Source organism: Littorina saxatilis, linkage group LG14 (assembly GCF_037325665.1).
Source record: "Littorina saxatilis isolate snail1 linkage group LG14, US_GU_Lsax_2.0, whole genome shotgun sequence".
Lineage (NCBI taxonomy): Eukaryota > Metazoa > Mollusca > Gastropoda > Littorinimorpha > Littorinidae > Littorina > Littorina saxatilis.
The window spans coordinates 7,450,577-7,468,439 of NC_090258.1; the positions used below are offsets into that span (position 1 = coordinate 7,450,577).

Sequence of the window (17,863 nt, forward strand, 5' to 3'; positions counted from 1 at the left end):
TTGTGATCCGAGGGTCACAGGTTTGAATCCGGGCCGGACCGGACACGGGTCAACTTGTTGTGCAGACTCGGTATCCATGTTCCACCACTGTGGCACGTAAAAGACCCTGGTCATTCTGCATAAGTGCAGGTGCATGGCTGATAACACCTATACACGCACACACCTGGGTAGCATGGCTCTGTTGCTGCTAGCTTTCATTTGGGAGAAAGCGATCCGAATTCCCAAGCGATGGGACAATACAGTTATGAAAATACAAAAAAAGAAAAAAGATAGCCCAAGTTGCTGTTTAAGAATATATCCTCTCGTAGTTGATTTTTGTAAAATTGAAGCTCTGTTCTCTTGATCTCTGTTGTTTTCTATCTCTCTCTCTCTCTCTCTCTCTCTCTCTCTCTCTCTCTCTCTCTCTCTCTCTCTCTCTCTCCCCCCCTCTCTCTCTCTCTCTCTCCCTCCCTCTCTCATGATCTCTCTCTCTCTCATGATCTCTCTCTCTCTCATGATCTCTCTCTCTCTCGCCTTCTCTCTCTCTCTCTCTCTCTCTCTCTCTCTCTCTCTCTCTCTCTCTCTCTCTCTCTCTCTCGCCTTCTCTCTCGCCTTCTCTCTCTCTTGCCTTCTCTCTCTCTTGCCTTCTCTCTCTCTTGATGCTTTGCTCCTTGTGTCTGTAAATATGTCTCTCTGCTACACCCAAAAAACAACTGAGTAATTGCCATACAAAAGATCACACACCTGACACAGACCTCGACACGGTGACCGCTGGAAAGTCACGTGCAAACAGTAGTGACTCGACTGTGTTGGCAAGTGGCGACCCATTTTCTGTTTATTCAACGACATTGCACGCAGAAGAGCACGGCCTTGAAACAGCTGAACACATGACAACAGAAAGAGTGCCTGGGGAAAACTGTATTGACCCAGAAAAAGACGATCCTTTTGACACAGTTAAAGAGTATACTGGGGCAATCATGGACAGGCCATTGCAGCGTCGTCTCCGGGACAGGCGCAGGAACAACACACATCACAGGATTGTGACTGATGACAGCACAACAGAACCGCTGTACATTTTCGAGACGGACGATCTTGTGCTTGTGTCCAACCCACAGATTGAATACAGCGATGAAGTAACATTCTGGTTCATCAAGCAGGGTTCCAAGAACATGATTCCAGAGGAACTAGGCTACATGCAGCGGCTCGCCTCGTGGAGACCAGTGGACAGATGGAACATACCACAACACCATCTACGGAAGGTTCAAGCAAGACAGAAGATCCTAATTGACTTGATCCGGTTCTACCTTGGTTAACGAACGTTTCGCGATCGAACATGAAATCGTGTGTATTGTGAAAAACAATGGGCATTGAACGGACACTTTATAGCCTCGTTCAGAGCGCGACACGTCTGACATGTCGTAATGTCAGTTTGAACGGACACTCTTATGCAACTTTGTGTAAATGCACTATCGGCTTCGGTTTCGATATTTGAGTGTTCGAATACCCTTCCCCAAATCCACCCCAACTTGCAATGGGCATATTGCCTGAGCAAATAAACCATTCTGATTCTGATTCTCTCTCTCTCTCTCTCTCTCTCTCTCTCTCTCTCTCTCTCTCTCTCTCTCTCTCTCTCTCTCTCTCTCTCTCTCTCTCTCCCCCCCTCTCTCTCTCTCTCTCCCCCTCTCTCTCTCATGATCTCTCTCTCTCTCATGATCTCTCTCTCTCTCATGATCTCTCTCTCTCTCTCTCTCTCTCTCTCTCTCTCTCGCCTTCTCTCTCGCCTTCTCTCTCTCTCGCCTTCTCTCTCTCTTGCCTTCTCTCTCTCTTGCCTTCTCTCTCTCTTGATGCTTTGCTCCTTGTGTCTGTAAATATGTCTTTGTGTGTTGTGTGGGAGCCTTGGAACTCTCAACACAATCAGATAATCCTGCATTGCAACTAATTTCTGACCGGCACGGTTGGCCTAGTGGTAAGGCGTCCGCCCCGTGATCGGGAGGTCGTGGGTTCGAACCGTACCCCGGCCGGGTCATACCTAAGACTTTAAAATTGGCAATCTAGTGGCTGCTCCGCCTGGCGTCTGGCATTATGGGGTTAGTGCTAGGACTGGGTGGTCCGGTGTCAGAATAATGTCTCTGTGTGAGACATGAAGCCTGTGCTGCGACTTCTGTCTTGTGTGTGGCGCACGTTATATGTCAAAGCAGCACTGCCCTGATATGGCCCTTCGTTGTCGGCTGGGCGTTAAGCAAACAAACAAACAAAAACTAATTTCTGGATCATTAACTCCTGCTTTTCATCGTACTTTTTCAAAGTTTTGTCATGACGATTGTAGTTCTGTTTTTTTTCTATCTCGATACCTCTCTTTTGAAAAAAATAATTTCAAATTAACTTTATTATGTCACATGGAGAAATTGCATTGGTGGTGCATGTAACTTCTTCTTCTTCAGCGTTCAACGATGTTGGTGCATGTAACATTTCCCTCTCTCTTTCTGCTCTTTCTGTTACTGCTTTCCTTCTGTTATAATGTAGAAAATGCAGAATGGTGTCTAATAATTTGTTTTTACACTTTCAGTGAGGACAAGAAGTTTTGCAAGAAGCTGAAAGTATCGCCCACAACCGTTGAACTGAAGCATTACAAGTGAGTGATCAGTATTTGCCTGCTCAATAACGGAAGACCAGTTTTCTGTGATTTCCAATCTTTACTGCCATTTTTTTTTCTCTTTTATTTGTTTGTTTGTTTACTTAAAAAAAAAATTCTCTGATTGTTTTAATACTAACCGAGTTTGATGATGGATTTGGAGCAAACATGTATATTTTGGTGAACAGACATAGCTTTTTGTGTGGATAATTTATGTGTGTGAGAAATGTTTTGTTTAAGCTTTTAAGGAATATAGTTACAGCAACAACGACAAACCCAAACTTTGCATAATGGAAGTCTCAATTTACCCTTTTCAATAACTTTCAGAGCAACATCTTACTTTTACAGTCATGCCTATCTTAATTGTGCGTGACTAAAGTACATTTTCAACAGACTCAAAGGGCATAATTACTGAGTTTGATCATCAGTTCACTCTGGAGATGTTTTCTGTTGCAGAGATGGCGATTTCAACAAGGACTATGACAGAAAACTGGCTCTCAAGGTAAATATGACAGCTTTTGTGCCCATTGAAGGATTTGGGATGAAAAAATAATGGGCAGTTGTTCGTTAGGCCAAGAAAAAAAAAATAGATGGTAAAGGTAACAGGTTACTACAACTACACATTGTTTTGTTTTTTTTCTGCCTAGAGAAAATGGGTACGACTATTTGTTATTGAGAGTCGGTCGCCAAAGCAAGTCTGACTGTTGCTATAACCCCTCAGTGGGGTTTGCTCTTATGTGATGACATGTTTATATTTCAATCAATCAATATGAGGCTTATATCGCGCGTATTCCGTGGGTACAGTTCTAAGCGCAGGGATATATTTTATTTTATTTTTATTTTTATGCAATTTATATCGCGCACATATTCAAGGCGCAGGGATTTATTTATGCCGTGTGAGATGGAATTTTTTTTACACAATACATCACGCATTCACATCGGCCAGCAGATCGCAGCCATTTCGGCGCATATCCTACTTTTCACGGCCTATTATTCCAAGTCACACGGGTTTTTTGGTGGACATTTTTATCTATGCCTATACAATTTTGCCAGGAAAGACCCTTTTGTCAATCGTGGGATCTTTAATGTGCACACCCCAATGTAGTGTACACGAAGGGACCTCGGTTTTTCGTCTCGTCCGAAAGACTATATTTGAACTGAGACTGGCAACATCTGTGTGTTCAGGCTGTTTGTTTATGCCGACCAGCACTGAAGGCCATTCTCTTGTTGAGTCTATTGATTTAACAGAAGTAGGAAAGGGCCATGAGCTTTAACTGCTTAACTATTTATACTGTCTCAGAGAATTACTTGCACGTTGAACTGTTCTAGAGAACAGTGTTCGTTTGTTAAAGTCTGGGGTGGATTTTCTCATGAGAATTGCTTACAGGTTGAACAGTTCCAGAACACTGTGTTTGTGTGTTGCAGTCTATGGTGAATTTTCTAATGGACCCCACAGGAGACATACCCTGGGATGAGGACCCAACCGCTGTTGATGTTGTTCATATAGACACGGAAGATGTGAGAAGAACGATTTTTTTTTTTTTTTAAGTTTCTTGCGTCTTTCTGTTTATATATCTGAACTGATACTTACTGTCCTGTTTAAAAATGAAAGTTAATGTGTCCATTTTATAATCTATTCAATTGTGAATTAATGGTTCACTGTTTAACAACTTCTTGTTTTGATAGTTGTGTGTTTTGAACATTTGAGTAGGTTCTTCTAGGTGAATAGACGAATTCTGAAAAGTAACTCCGTCGGGTTTGTATGGGTTGTGGGAGAGTGACCTTTTCTTGCAAAACCTCTGACAAACATTGAAACAAAGGATGGACCAATCACTAGCGATAGCAGGCATGGGAATTGTCCGCCAAACGGCGGATTTCCGCCGACATTTTTGTTTGTTCCGCCGGAAAAGCAAAAGTGTCCGCCGAAAAAATAAAGGGGGGAAGCACACAAAAAAAGCACCGGTTACTTTTGCCTTAGCGCAAAAGCCCGCGAAAACTTTGTTCACGCACTGCTACCGCCCGCCTCAGTTACTTGAACTTTGAGTGAAACAGCTCGCTGTTGATTCGCGGGCACGCTATAGGATTCGCGGGCACGCGACAGCATTGAACGCAGTGTACCAGTGAAAATGTCGATCGCGCGTGTTGTAAAACGTGGTCAAAGTTTCGATGACACTGGATGCGCGAACAAATGGAAATGGGAGTGGGTGTCGGCAGTTGTGGAAATGAATAGAGACAAACAGCGCGTCGGCACCCGATTTAGAAAAATTGATGTCCGTGGTTCAGCATGGTGCATCGTCTGCAACACCTACTAACTGTTACTGACCATCTCCGCAGGAAGAAGCACATTGACACGTGCTCTTCTCTGAAGGACTATCAACGTTTGCCAGGTGGGTTTTTTTCTGCTCAAGTAAGGCACAGTGCTCCTGAATTGTTTGATTTTCCTTCGATTTTATACGGCAGAAGAAGAACAGATTTTGTCTCAAGTCAAGCGAAGAACACCGCTCTAGATCTGAACTTTGCGCATCTGTTTCAGTTTTTTGACTCACATGCGAAGCAAAAGTGAGTCTATGTACTCACCCGAGTCGTCCGTCCGTCCGTCCGTCCGGAAAACTTTAACGTTGGATATTTCTTGGACACTATTCAGTCTATCAGTACCAAATTTGGCAAGATGGTGTATGATGACAAGGCCCCAAAAAACATACATAGCATCTTGACCTTGCTTCAAGGTCAAGGTCGCAGGGGCCATAAATGTTGCCTAAAAAACAGCTATTTTTTACATTTTTCCCATTTTCTCTGAAGTTTTTGAGATTGAATACCTCACCTATATATGATATATAGGGCAAAGTAAGCCCCATCTTTTGATACCAGTTTGGTTTACCTTGCTTCAAGGTCAAGGTCACAGGAGCTCTTCAAAGTTGGATTGTATACATATTTTGAAGTGACCTTGACCCTGAACTATGGAAGATAACTGTTTCAAACTTAAAAATTATGTGGGGCACATGTTATGCTTTCATCATGAGACACATTTGGTCACATATGATCAAGGTCAAGGTCACTTTGACCCTTATGAAATGTGACCAAAATAAGGTAGTGAACCACTAAAAGTGACCATATCTCATGGTAGAAAGAGCCAATAAGCACCATTGTACTTCCTATGTCTTGAATTAACAGCTTTGTGTTGCATGACCTTGGATGACCTTGACCTTGGGTCAAGGTCACATGTATTTTGGTAGGAAAAATGTGTAAAGCAGTTCTTAGTGTATGATGTCATTGCTAGGTTTAGTTATTTGACCATGTCAAGGTCAAGCATGTGAGTCGTATGGGCTTTGCCCTTCTTGTCTCCATTCGAATGTCACTGTGCTGATTGTATTCGTAATCTTCGAACTATATTTACCAAATTTAAGCAAGGGTTGGAGCTGGGCTGGTACCCAAACCGCTAACCCACAAATCGAAGAAAAATCTATGCGTTGAGCCTTATTTTCTTCTTCTTTTTTTTTATACTTTTTTTTTAAACTCATTGTAAGAGATCATGGGAAAGTAACTTAAGTAGGCAATTCTTATTGGTGAGCCTTTGTAACTTTTATGTTTGAAAGTAAACCAGATTGTGTTACAAGTTACATTTTCCTGTTTGTCTCAACAGATCAATTTTTTAACAAATTTCAACCATATAATTATACATGTATATATTTTTCTTCTTCAAAAAATCAAAAATTGGTACTAAAAACTCTGATTATAAAAACAGAATTTAATGGCAAACTTGGAGCTCAGATGACACCAGATTGCACCATCTGGGTTCTTTGAAGAACAAAATTTTCGGGGGGGCATGCCCCCGGACCCCCCTAGTAAGGCTAGGCGCTTCGCGCCGTCGACTTGACGCTTCGCGCCGTCGACTTGACGCTTCGCGTCTTCAGTTAAAAATGTTCAGCCTTTTTTACAATTTTCAATTCCCATGCCTGGATAGGTCTGTTGGAAACAGTCATGCTTTGGTCCACGTGTTTCTGACAGACCTCTCGCTAGTGATTGGTCCACAGACCTGGTTACTGTACGAAATTTGCGTACAATCTTACGAAATTGAAGACCGCTGTACGATTATACGCCAGACATTAAAATCATACGCACAAAAAAAACAAATAAAAATAAAAAAAAAACAAAAAAATTATTATAAAAAAAAATTATAAAAAAAATAATAAAAAAATATATAAGTCTGAAGAGGACTGTGTGAGCCTAGAAAGCAATGTGTAAAGAGGACTGTATGAGACCAGAAAATACTGACCAGTGCAGTGACAGAAATGAAGGGCTGACTCAATACTGCTGACAGCAGCTGATGCAAATTTTCCTCAGAGGTCAAAAATAAAAATTATGTTTTTCTATCATTCGTTTTGTGTCACATTTTCAAATATCTAATAGTGTATGGGTTTTTGTTTTCAACAAAAAATTTTTAATTTACTTTCAGCACAAATTCTTTCTTACATGTATTTACAGTCTTTAAATAATGGGGTTTGAGGGGGGAATAAAGCACAGTGTGTACCGCGAGAATGAATTGAACACCTTAAAATTCTGATTGTACACATTTTTAGCCTCATTTGTACACCAGGAAATTTTAGTGGTAATCAGGTCTGGGTCCATCCTTTGTTGGTGGGAGGTTTTGCAAGAAAAGGTTTGCACTCTTTTACAACACCTACAAACCCGAAAGAGTTATTTCCAAAAATCGTCCATTGGCTATTGGTTTTTGGAAAGCTTATGTTTGGGTATGTTTCAGAAATAACTAATGGCTCAGTCTGTACTATGCTTGATACACATTGAAAAAACAGCCATAGACGTCCATGTTCTAGGGATATGTATTGAAGAGCAAATCATTTAAGTCGACTTTCCCAACCAAACCATTTGTTAGTGACAGGTTTGTTTTCTTCAGATTTGAAACATTTGAAACTAGTCTATTCTTACTTTAGTGGCTGTTGCTATTTATCTTCAATCTGTTGATGGTTTCACGATGCAAGATTACACTGTGCAGTACAATAGGCCAAGACTTATTTGATGGCTTGTGTGTCTTCTCAAACAAAGTGGTTGGTGTTTTCTCAGGGTCTTTCCAAGCTGCTGAAGAAAGATAAAAGTGCTGCTCTGGTTATGTTTTATGCACCTTGTAAGTAAGCCAATATCTTGTGTCTTTCACATTACGTATTCTCGTCATCATATTCTCATTTCATTGGCATGCTTCATGATTCTCATACAGTGGCCATTGGGAAATCTCTTTATTTAGCCCCATGGGAGATTCGTTATTACACTGAATGAATCTCAAAATGTTCACTCTTCTTTCAGTATGTGATATCACTTTATCGGGGCTAAAAGAAAACCAGCTGTGGTGGGATTTTGTTTCTCTGTCATGACTTCAAAATGGCCATTCAATACTCCTCTTCATAGAGTACCACTTCTACTACTTTGTGATGTGACTGGTCAAGTTCTCTTTCCTAACTTTTTACGGCTGTTGGTGGTCTGATGTAATCATCTTTTCATTTGTCATTTTTTTTAACAAGCGATTTTTAAAAGTGTTTTCTGAGTATGTCTTGTTGACATGGTTCTTCTGATGTCTACATGATTCACATCACTGTCATTTTATTATCATTGTCATTTATCATCAGTGTCTGTTTCTGCATGTCCATCATCAGTCTTTGAGTCTTCCCCGTGACGTAGCTTGACTAATTGCTGAATTATCTTGATCTTTGTTTGAAGACCTTTGATAGACTTGGTTGTGCCAGCTGCCGTGACCTGGTTACAGTATTCCACAGTTCGCATATGTCAAACGCTTACATTGACTTTGAGAGGTCAAGACGTAATGATATTTCTCACAAGCACTTAATTGACACCCGATTTGTAGGTTGTATAATTATTATTTCTACTGAGGCCCTAGTACTGGCCCCTTGGCTTGTTGCCTTTTTGCCCACAGCTCAGACGTTGACACTTTCAAACAGGTCTAAACAACCAGATGCTAATTGTGACTACTGCTACTGAATCCAATTTTAAGCAAAAGTATCCTAATGTATCCTATGCTGGTTTGTTATAGAATGAATTTGTAAAGCGCCTGGAGCCAATTGATGGGACTCGCGCTATAGAAAAGTTATTTATTATTATGTAATTGTTATGATTATACTTCAGGATTATAGGAGCCAAAGGAAGAATTTGTGTTTTTGTGTGCATTTTGCTTTGCAATCTTTGCCTTGCGCTTTTCAGGGTGTGGTTACTGCAAGCGGTTGAAGCCGGACTTCGCCGCAGCGGCTACTGAGGTAAAGGGCAAAGCTCACTTGGTCGGCATTGACGTTGACAAACCGCACATGATGAGTCTACGGACCACCTACAACATCACAGGCTTCCCCACCATATACTACTTTGAGTATGTACTGTGGAATAGTGTATTTGTGTCTGTGCGTTTGATCGACACTGGATTGCTTCCCCTGAGTATGTACTGTAGAATAGTGTATTTGTGTTTGTGTTTGAGTATGTACTGAAGAATAGTGTATTTGTGTGTCTGTGTGTTTGAGTATGTACTGTGGAATAGTGACGTTGTGTATTTGTGTCTGTGTGTTTGGTCGACACTGGATTGCTTCCCCTGAGTATGTACTGTAGAATAGTGTATTTGTGTCTGTGTGTTTGAGTATGTACTGTGGAATAGTGTGTTTGTGTTTGAGTATGTACCGTGGAATAGTGTATTTGTGTCTGTGTGTTTGAGTATGTACTGTAGAATAGTGTATTTGTGTCTGAGTATGTACTGTGGAATAGTGTGTTTGTGTTTGAGTATGTACTGTAGAATAGTGTATTTGTGTCTGTGTGTTTGAGTATGTACTGTGGAATAGTGTGTTTGTGTTTGAGTATGTACCGTAGAATAGTGTATTTGTGTCTGTGTGTTTGAGTATGTACTGTGGAATAGTGTGTTTGTGTTTGAGTATGTACCGTGGAATAGTGTATTTGTGTCTGTGTGTTTGAGTATGTACTGTAGAATAGTGTATTTGTGTCTGTGTGTTTGAGTATGTACTGTGGAATAGTGTGTGTTTGTGTGTTTGAGTATGTACTGTGGAATAGTGTATTTGTGTCTGTGTGTTTGGTCGACACTGGATTGCTTCCCCTGAGTATGTACTGTGGAATAGTGTATTTGTGTCTGTGTGTTTGAGTATGTACTGTGGAATAGTGTGTTTGTGTTTGAGTATGTACCGTAGAATAGTGTATTTGTGTCTGTGTGTTTGAGTATGTACTGTGGAATAGTGTGTTTGTGTTTGAGTATGTACCGTAGAATAGTGTATTTGTGTCTGTGTGTTTGAGTATGTACTGTGGAATAGTGTGTTTGTGTTTGAGTATGTACCGTAGAATAGTGTATTTGTGTCTGTGTGTTTGAGTATGTACTGTGGAATAGTGACGTTGTGTATTTGTGTCTGTGTGTTTGGTCGACACCGGATTGCTTCCCCTGAGTATGTACTGTAGAATAGTGTATTTGTGTCTGTGTGTTTGAGTATGTACTGTGGAATAGTGTGTTTGTGTTTGAGTATGTACTGTAGAATAGTGTATTTGTGTCTGTGTGTTTGAGTATGTACTGTGGAATAGTGTGTTTGTGTTTGAGTATGTACTGTAGAATAGTGTATTTGTGTCTGTGTGTTTGAGTATGTACTGTGGAATAGTGTGTTTGTGTTTGAGTATGTACTGTAGAATAGTGTATTTGTGTCTGTGTGTTTGAGTATGTACTGTGGAATAGTGTAATTGTGTCTGTGTGTTTGAGTATGTACTGTAGAATAGTGTATTTGTGTCTGTGTGTTTGAGTATGTACTGTAGAATAGTGTATTTGTGTCTGTGTGTTTGAGTATGTACTGTGGAATAGTGACGTTGTGTATTTGTGTCTGTGTGTTTGGTCGACACTGGATTGCTTCCCCTGAGTATGTACTGTAGAATAGTGTATTTGTGTCTGTGTGTTTGAGTATGTACTGTAGAATAGTGTATTTGTGTCTGTGTGTTTGAGTATGTACTGTAGAATAGTGTATTTGTGTCTGTGTGTTTGAGTATGTACCGTAGAATAGTGTATTTGTGTCTGTGTGTTTGAGTATGTACCGTAGAATAGTGTATTTGTGTCTGTGTGTTTGAGTATGTACCGTAGAATAGTGTATTTGTGTCTGTGTGTTTGAGTATGTACTGTGGAATAGTTTATTCCCCCCTCTAGCTCTGCTTCTTTACCTCTGTAAACTTGTAGAGCTAGTTATTTTTCGATAATGACCCAGCAACCAAACAAATAACGAGCCAGCAACAACCTGAATCCTCGATAGTGCAATGGGTTGAGAAGCTGTTCTGTTTCGGTACTACTTTTGCGACTGAAAAGTTCCGAACGCTCTAATGTACGAAGTATACATTTCTGGAGCAAACAATACAAGCATACCGCATTTAAATTAACAACTACAGGCCTGAACACATGAATCTCCATATAAAATCCATGAGTTCGGTTGTTTTCTGAATCTAGATCTGCCGTGCACAAACGTTCATCACAAGCAAATTTCCAAGGTAAGTAACTCATACTTTGTCTAGCGACAAGAGTAGTTCCCCTTCTTGTCACTCAGTTTCTTCGACAACACTGACTGCAATCCGACGGTCAGTTTTCAACAATATTTCATTTTATAAACAGATCACACGCAACCAAATGCACACATCTCATCAATTTAAACAACATAAAGCGGTTTCATACACTATTTTCCCCAGAAAACTGAACTTCATACAGTAATTAACATTGGAACACGGGTGCAAATGTTCGTCTGCTAGTCCCATTTGACGAAAGAACATTATCCTAAGCGATACTAAAACATAAAAAGAACACACAATATCTGCCTTTACCACCACAGCAGAATAACAGCATATCTGTGTACTTGATTTTAGTCCAAAACAGGGAAACTGACAAGAAGTGTTAACAGAATGGAATGATTTGCACGGAACTATACAACCGCGCATTAATCGATCGCCTGCGCAGGTTGACTGGTTGAGTGATTCGGATTCGATCAAACTTTCGCACAAAAACTCCTGTTTTCTTTGAATAACTGAAGAAAGGAGGAATAAAGAGGTTACACACCTCGTCTCAGTGATTATTAAAAATAATGGTCTCAGTTCGCGGTCATGAAAAAGCTCGCTGAAGCTCGCATTTTTCATGATCCGCTAACTTCGACCATTATTTTTAATAATCACTGAGACTCAGCATGTAACCTCTACGTATTTGTGTCTGTGTGTTTGAGTATGTACTTTGGAATAGTGTATTTGTGTTAAGTATGTACTGTGGAATAGTGTTTTTGTGTTTTTGTGTTTGAATATGTACTGTGGAATAGTGTATTTGTGTTTGTGTGTTTGAGTATGTACTATGGAATAGTGTATTTGTGTCTGTCACTCTGTGTGTTTGGTCGACACTGGATTGCTTCCCCTGAGTAGGTACTGTGGAATAGTGTATTTGTGTTTGTGTGTTTGAGTATGTACTGTGTATTTGTGTTTGTGTTTAAGTATGTTCTGTGGAATAGTGTATTTGTGTTTGTGTTTAAGTATGTCCTGTGGAATTGTGTGTTTGTGTTTGAATATGTACTGTGGAATAGTGTATTTGTGTTTGTGTATTTGAGTATGTACTGTGGTTTGTTAGTTTGTGCAGTGCAGTTGTTTTGTCAGTTATTCTCCTCTTTATCTGTTCTATCGTCTTTCTTCTTCTTTTTTGTGTGTGTACTTTTGTGTTTTTGTGCCTGAAGAAGACCCTTAGGTCGAAACGTCGCTGTTATTCGTTCCGTGTTCGTCATTTTAACGTGAGTACATTGCTTTTTGGGACACAGGACTGATGTTCCTAGTTTTAAAGGTGAAGGCAAGCTTCAATGAAATAATTCCTTTAATTTCATTGATTTTATTTTAATTTAAATTGCTATAACAGTTATAGTTTATCGTTTGTCCTCTTCTGTTCTCTTTTATTCTTTCCTATTCCTTTTATTCAATATGTTTTTGCTGAAGAAGATCCTTAGATTGATAACTTCAGTCTAAATGTTTATAAGTAAATATTTACACGGAGAGTATTGTGCCTTGAATGCACTGTAGGTGTGCAAGTTTGGCCTAAAGTCTCTAACGTGCCATAGTTTAGGAAATATATCTGTTGTTTGAATTTCTTTTTTTCCTGTTTTTCAGGAAAGGCAAGCTCAAGTACCGTTACGGGGGAGAAAACAATAAAGAGGGAATCGTTTCCTGGATGAATAAGTGAGTTCCTGAATATGTTGATTGCTAATTGATGAGCCTAAGCTTATCGGAGACAGGAATGGATTTGAAAGTCAATTGCAACAGCTTCACTCTATGATCGAAATAGGACATTCCCCTTTGTAGCTGGTGAACAAAATTGAATGCACCCAATTGCTGCTATTGAATTTTAGGCTGATATAATATTGATAAGGTCAGCTGAAATGTTGAACTCGGTCACACTTTGGTGAGAGAACCATCATTCTTTTTTTGTTAGGTCCACGGTACTGGCATACATGAAAGCATGTGTGGATCAGTAGTGATTTACAAGGTAAAGATAGTATATCTTTAAATGTTCGGTGCTTCTTTGGAGGGGCAGTGAAATAGTTCAGTTGGTAGCGGTGCTGACTCCAGAACCAGTTGTCGCTATGGGCGTGGGTTTAATCCCCACGTTCGGCGAGGAATTTTTTCCCAGAGTCAACTTTGTGCAGACTCTCCTCGGTGTCCAAACACCCCGTGTGCACGCATGCGCACGATAAATAACCCCAGTTGACAGTGAAAGTCTCAGGGCTTGGAAACAGGAATACACGCATGCAGGGAAAAAAATGAAAAAATGGGTAGCTCCGTACTGTTTGGCAGCTCGCTTCCCCCAGTTAGAAAGCAGCCCGAATTTCCAGGAGGGTAACCTCACAGCACTATATAAAATCTTATTACCAATTCAGTGCTCCATGTGGCTTTTTGACCAATCAGGACGGATTGTAGGTGACCCTCTAAATGTTATAACGTTCAGGCAGGGACCCTTTTTGTTTATCACGCTAAAAATTAACAAGACAAAGTAAAAATGTAATTCAACAATATCGGCGTGATTTATTCTAAAGAATGACACTTCAAATGCTGTCAGGTAATACTCTCTTTATCTAAAAAAAGCGAGTTTTGTCGGTGGGTGCGTAACGGAACAACAAGGCACCGCCCGTCGTCTGAGTGTGCAATGCCGACCGCTCACTTGAAATCTAAATGATCAAAGTTCGGAAAAATCAAGTGAAATTGCGCCACTCGCTTTACATCAAATGTATCTTTACGTCATTTTCCATCCGTCTGGAGTCGGTTCTAAATCTGTCGCTCTTTGTTCAACGAGAAAAAGCGAAGCAACCGAAACGCATGTTCAACAAGGTTTATCTTGTCAGATTGTTGTGTGTCAAAGGCATTTGACCTGTGAATATTCATCACGTGAGGTGTGTTACTGTGATTGACTGACTCAGGTCACGAGAATTCTTTGACTGACAGGCATAATGAGGTAGAAGGGCTCAAGTTCCCATTGCGGCTGTTCTGTCTAATTCGCGGGGTTGCTTCGAAATTTCTTTTGGTCGAATTAAACGGTAATAAAACCGTTATTTCTAATATGCTGACTGTTAGCAAATGATAACAGACATGTCTCACAAACGATATCAGCATTCGCCTAAAAGGCTCATGCTTGATATCTTTTTTCTCGACATGTCTTGTTATCATTTGCTAACAGTCAGCATATTAGAAATAACTCATATTATCCTTATTCTTCTGATTGGTTTTTCTCAGCCCCAAGGCGCCAGAGGAGCCTAAGAAGGAGGCGGAGTGGTCGGAAGAACCATCAGAGGTGGCTCATCTGGAGGACGGCAACTTTGATGAGTTCATGAAGACTCACCCCTCAGTTCTCGTCATGTTTTATGCTCCATGTAAGTTCATGATTCGTTTAAGGGTGCTGACACATTTATTAAATGTGAAATGTGTGCTTTTGGTCATGCTGCTTGTATGTGAGTTGTTCTTCAGTACTGGTGACAGAAAGGGGGAAAAGTGGTCAAAATTCAAATCTCTAGTTTTGTTTTTGAAATATAGCTTTTCGTCAAGCAGAAATACTGTAGTATCTGATGTACATAAGAAAAAATCACTGGTTCACATGGTTCTTACATAATCTAACTTTTAAAGCTGGTTTTTGTGTGTCTGTGTGTATGTTTGTATGATGACGATAGGACCCGAAACGGCTGCACGGACTGAGACAGGAATTGCAGAGAATGTTCTTTGCCACTCGAGTCGTGTCATAGGGTACTTTTGGAATAGTAAATTTGAAAGGATTCTTTAAAAAACGGCGGAAAACATTATATACCCTGTGAGCTATCGAGGATCCTCTCCGTCTGGGCTGTCGAAACACAGTCTTGTTAAAAGATGTTTTCAAAAGATACACTCGAAGCACTTGTGGCGAAATTATGTTGCCAAATCATCAAAGATCAACATTTCACTACACGGATCGATGCACACAGTCGAAATAGATGTGACTTTCACACGACCGAAGACTACTTACTAGCAGACTAGCAGACGACAAGATCTAAATATCTAGATCAGTGTAAGAGCAATCCGTTGAAGAACAGTTACTCCGCTTATTCGTCTTCAGTTAAGCTTATTTCCCCTGCCATAAGTTTCCTTGCAGATCTGCAGTCGCGTAGTGAAATGAACTAGTGTCATCGGAAGATTCTTCTCAGTCAATGATCAAAGCACAGTAAGTTCTATGCTGATAAAAGTCACTTTAGGAAAACACGACCATTGACTTCATTTATGAGCCCAAAGGTAACAATATCGACAAGAATGTACGCATTTGACATTAAATGAAACATTCATAGACAGTTTCCAACTCACCAGATCTGCCAAAGAGCCGTCATTCGTGAAAAAAACGATGATTTTAATCAGACAGGTATCGGAAACAATCTCTTGGTCACCTGCGTTATTCCTTCCGAGGCGACGGGACGGCGCCACATTTGTTTGTTTATGGCTGTTTATCGCGAAACAACACAGTTGAAATTTGTGTGTAAAATACCACAAATGTGTGGTGAATCAGTTCGTCATCTGCGTTTCGATGGTAATTCAGTCAGATTGGAGTTACTTTGAATCGAAGGCGAGGGTAACCTGCGTTATTTGTGTGACGGCGTGAACAAATTTGATTGCAATATTTTATACAGAAAGTAAATTTCAATGATTCTGGCTCAGACTTGTAGATCTGTTATGCAGTGTTTTGGTAGTGTATTTGCTTTTCTGCTATGAAGCTCATTTGGAGTGATACGCTGATCGAAGTGGGGTACCCTATGTGTGACATCAGCCGTATGCAGATTACGCCTCAGAACAATCTCGCATTTCACAAAGACAACAATAATTTGCAACATTTCAAGAACTGCATCAGTTTTATTAGATACTATTTCAACAAAAACAGCACAAACACGACTATTATCAACAACACAGAACGGGAGGTAAGTCTTCAAAGACGCACCAAGTGTGCGTTCCCGTTTTTGGACGCCATTTTTGCTAGCATTTTCACAGTACATCTTAATATTTCCAGATCTATTGAATGATTTTGGTATTTTCTTTGATTGTGCCGATTCTCCTATCTCTCTGGCATGTACTGGGTGCTTTGTGACCAGTTTCTCCCCAAGACTGTATTGAACAATGCGTCCGTGTGAGCTGACCCCCACTTGTGACCAGTAGCAAAGAACCACTCATGTGTATGATGAGTTTAAGCACCACAAGCTATTAAAGGGACTCTCTCTGAAGCCTGTTATTAACTGGGCGAAGTCAACTATGCGGCGGATGGATATCGAAGGCGAGTCGTGTAAGCATTTGCTTTTATTGTTTAAAATTATTATTATTTTATTTTATCATTCATTTATCTATTGATTGATCAGGGTGCGGCCACTGTAAGAAGATGAAGCCAGACTACCAAGAGGCGGCACAGTTGCTGAAGGATCAGGGCATTGAAGGCATTGTGGCTGCAGTAGACGCCACCAAGCATCGCAAGGCGGCTGAAGAATACAAAGTCAAGGGCTTCCCTACTCTCAAGTACTTCAAGTAAGTGGGGATAGTTGCCAGTTTGAGTTTGACATGTTACTCAGACTCAGACTCAAAGTTGTAGTATACTTATAAAAACAAGGACAATTGCCATGCAGTGCCAGGCAGTTACAGACATAAAATACATCACACACCCTACGTACAATGTGTTTGGAAATACCTCTGCGCGGAGGGGTTTTGCTGCCAGCGCAGCAAAGATAAAGAGGGAACATTTTCTTGGCTAGCGCGGCAGCATGTACTATGTCTCTAGACAGCACAGGAGAATTAAAAATTGCACTAAAAAAACAACACAATCATATCACATAGCCTTTGAGATGCAAATGTCTTTAATGTGAAGAGGGAGGACGGTGAATGTTTATTTAGGTATGTGCATGGTTTGACTCACAGGCACAGACAGTAATGCATACTTCAACTTCAACTTTAACTTCAACTTCAAATTTATTGGCTTCAATTTTCACATAGAAGAATTTGTCTTGCGCTTGGGATTAAGACATAGGCAGAAAGTAAGAGTATAACATATAAAAACAGCATTCATATCACATTTCATGTATCACGCACAGTACTTGCACTGACATAGGCAAAAACAGACAGACAGATATGCATACAAACTTGCGCTCACACATTCACACACGCATGCAGACACACACACACACTCACACACACACTCACACACACACTCGCACACACACACACACTCACACACACACTCTCACTCACTCACTCTCACTCACTCACTCACTTACTGACCTCTCTGGCTCTCTATCTACAGAGTGCTCACTCTTAGTTTTGTGTAAATCTCTTTTATAACTCCTCAATGTTTGCATTTTCTTTTTCAGGGATGGGGAATATGCTTTTGATGTCAACGAGAGAGAGAAAGACAAAATCATTGACTTCATGAAAGAGTGAGTCTTTTTAAAGTTGTCCGTGAAGTTGTCCGTGTGTAATTTGTTGTTTTTCAAAGTTCCACGCCTTTAAACTACATTACTGAGTGCCCATAGTATTGAGTTGAATGCTGAAGGTAGCTTTTGAAAAAGTACCCGCTACGAAACAACTGTTCTCTTCATAAAGTAGCAATGACACATGAAATTTTGATATTAACGGTTGAATGACAAAAAACACACCATTTTAAAGAGATCAAAATTTTGAGCACATAGCAATTTGTTTTATTTAAATCGG

At 40.3% G+C, this 17,863-nt stretch overlaps 1 protein-coding gene across 1 annotated transcript in view; it reads left to right on the forward strand.

Annotated features, from left to right (window-relative positions):
* LOC138947027 (protein disulfide-isomerase A5-like) overlaps positions 1-17,863 on the forward strand; it is a 47,269-nt gene that overhangs the window by 10,818 nt on the left and 18,588 nt on the right. Inside the window, exons 4-12 of the mRNA XM_070318457.1 lie at positions 2,546-2,611; positions 3,068-3,113; positions 4,037-4,129; positions 7,691-7,751; positions 8,837-8,996; positions 12,779-12,847; positions 14,396-14,532; positions 16,525-16,687; positions 17,524-17,589. Coding sequence (XP_070174558.1) covers positions 2,546-2,611; positions 3,068-3,113; positions 4,037-4,129; positions 7,691-7,751; positions 8,837-8,996; positions 12,779-12,847; positions 14,396-14,532; positions 16,525-16,687; positions 17,524-17,589 — 861 coding nt within the window. The remainder of the gene's footprint in view (positions 1-2,545; positions 2,612-3,067; positions 3,114-4,036; positions 4,130-7,690; positions 7,752-8,836; positions 8,997-12,778; positions 12,848-14,395; positions 14,533-16,524; positions 16,688-17,523; positions 17,590-17,863) is intronic.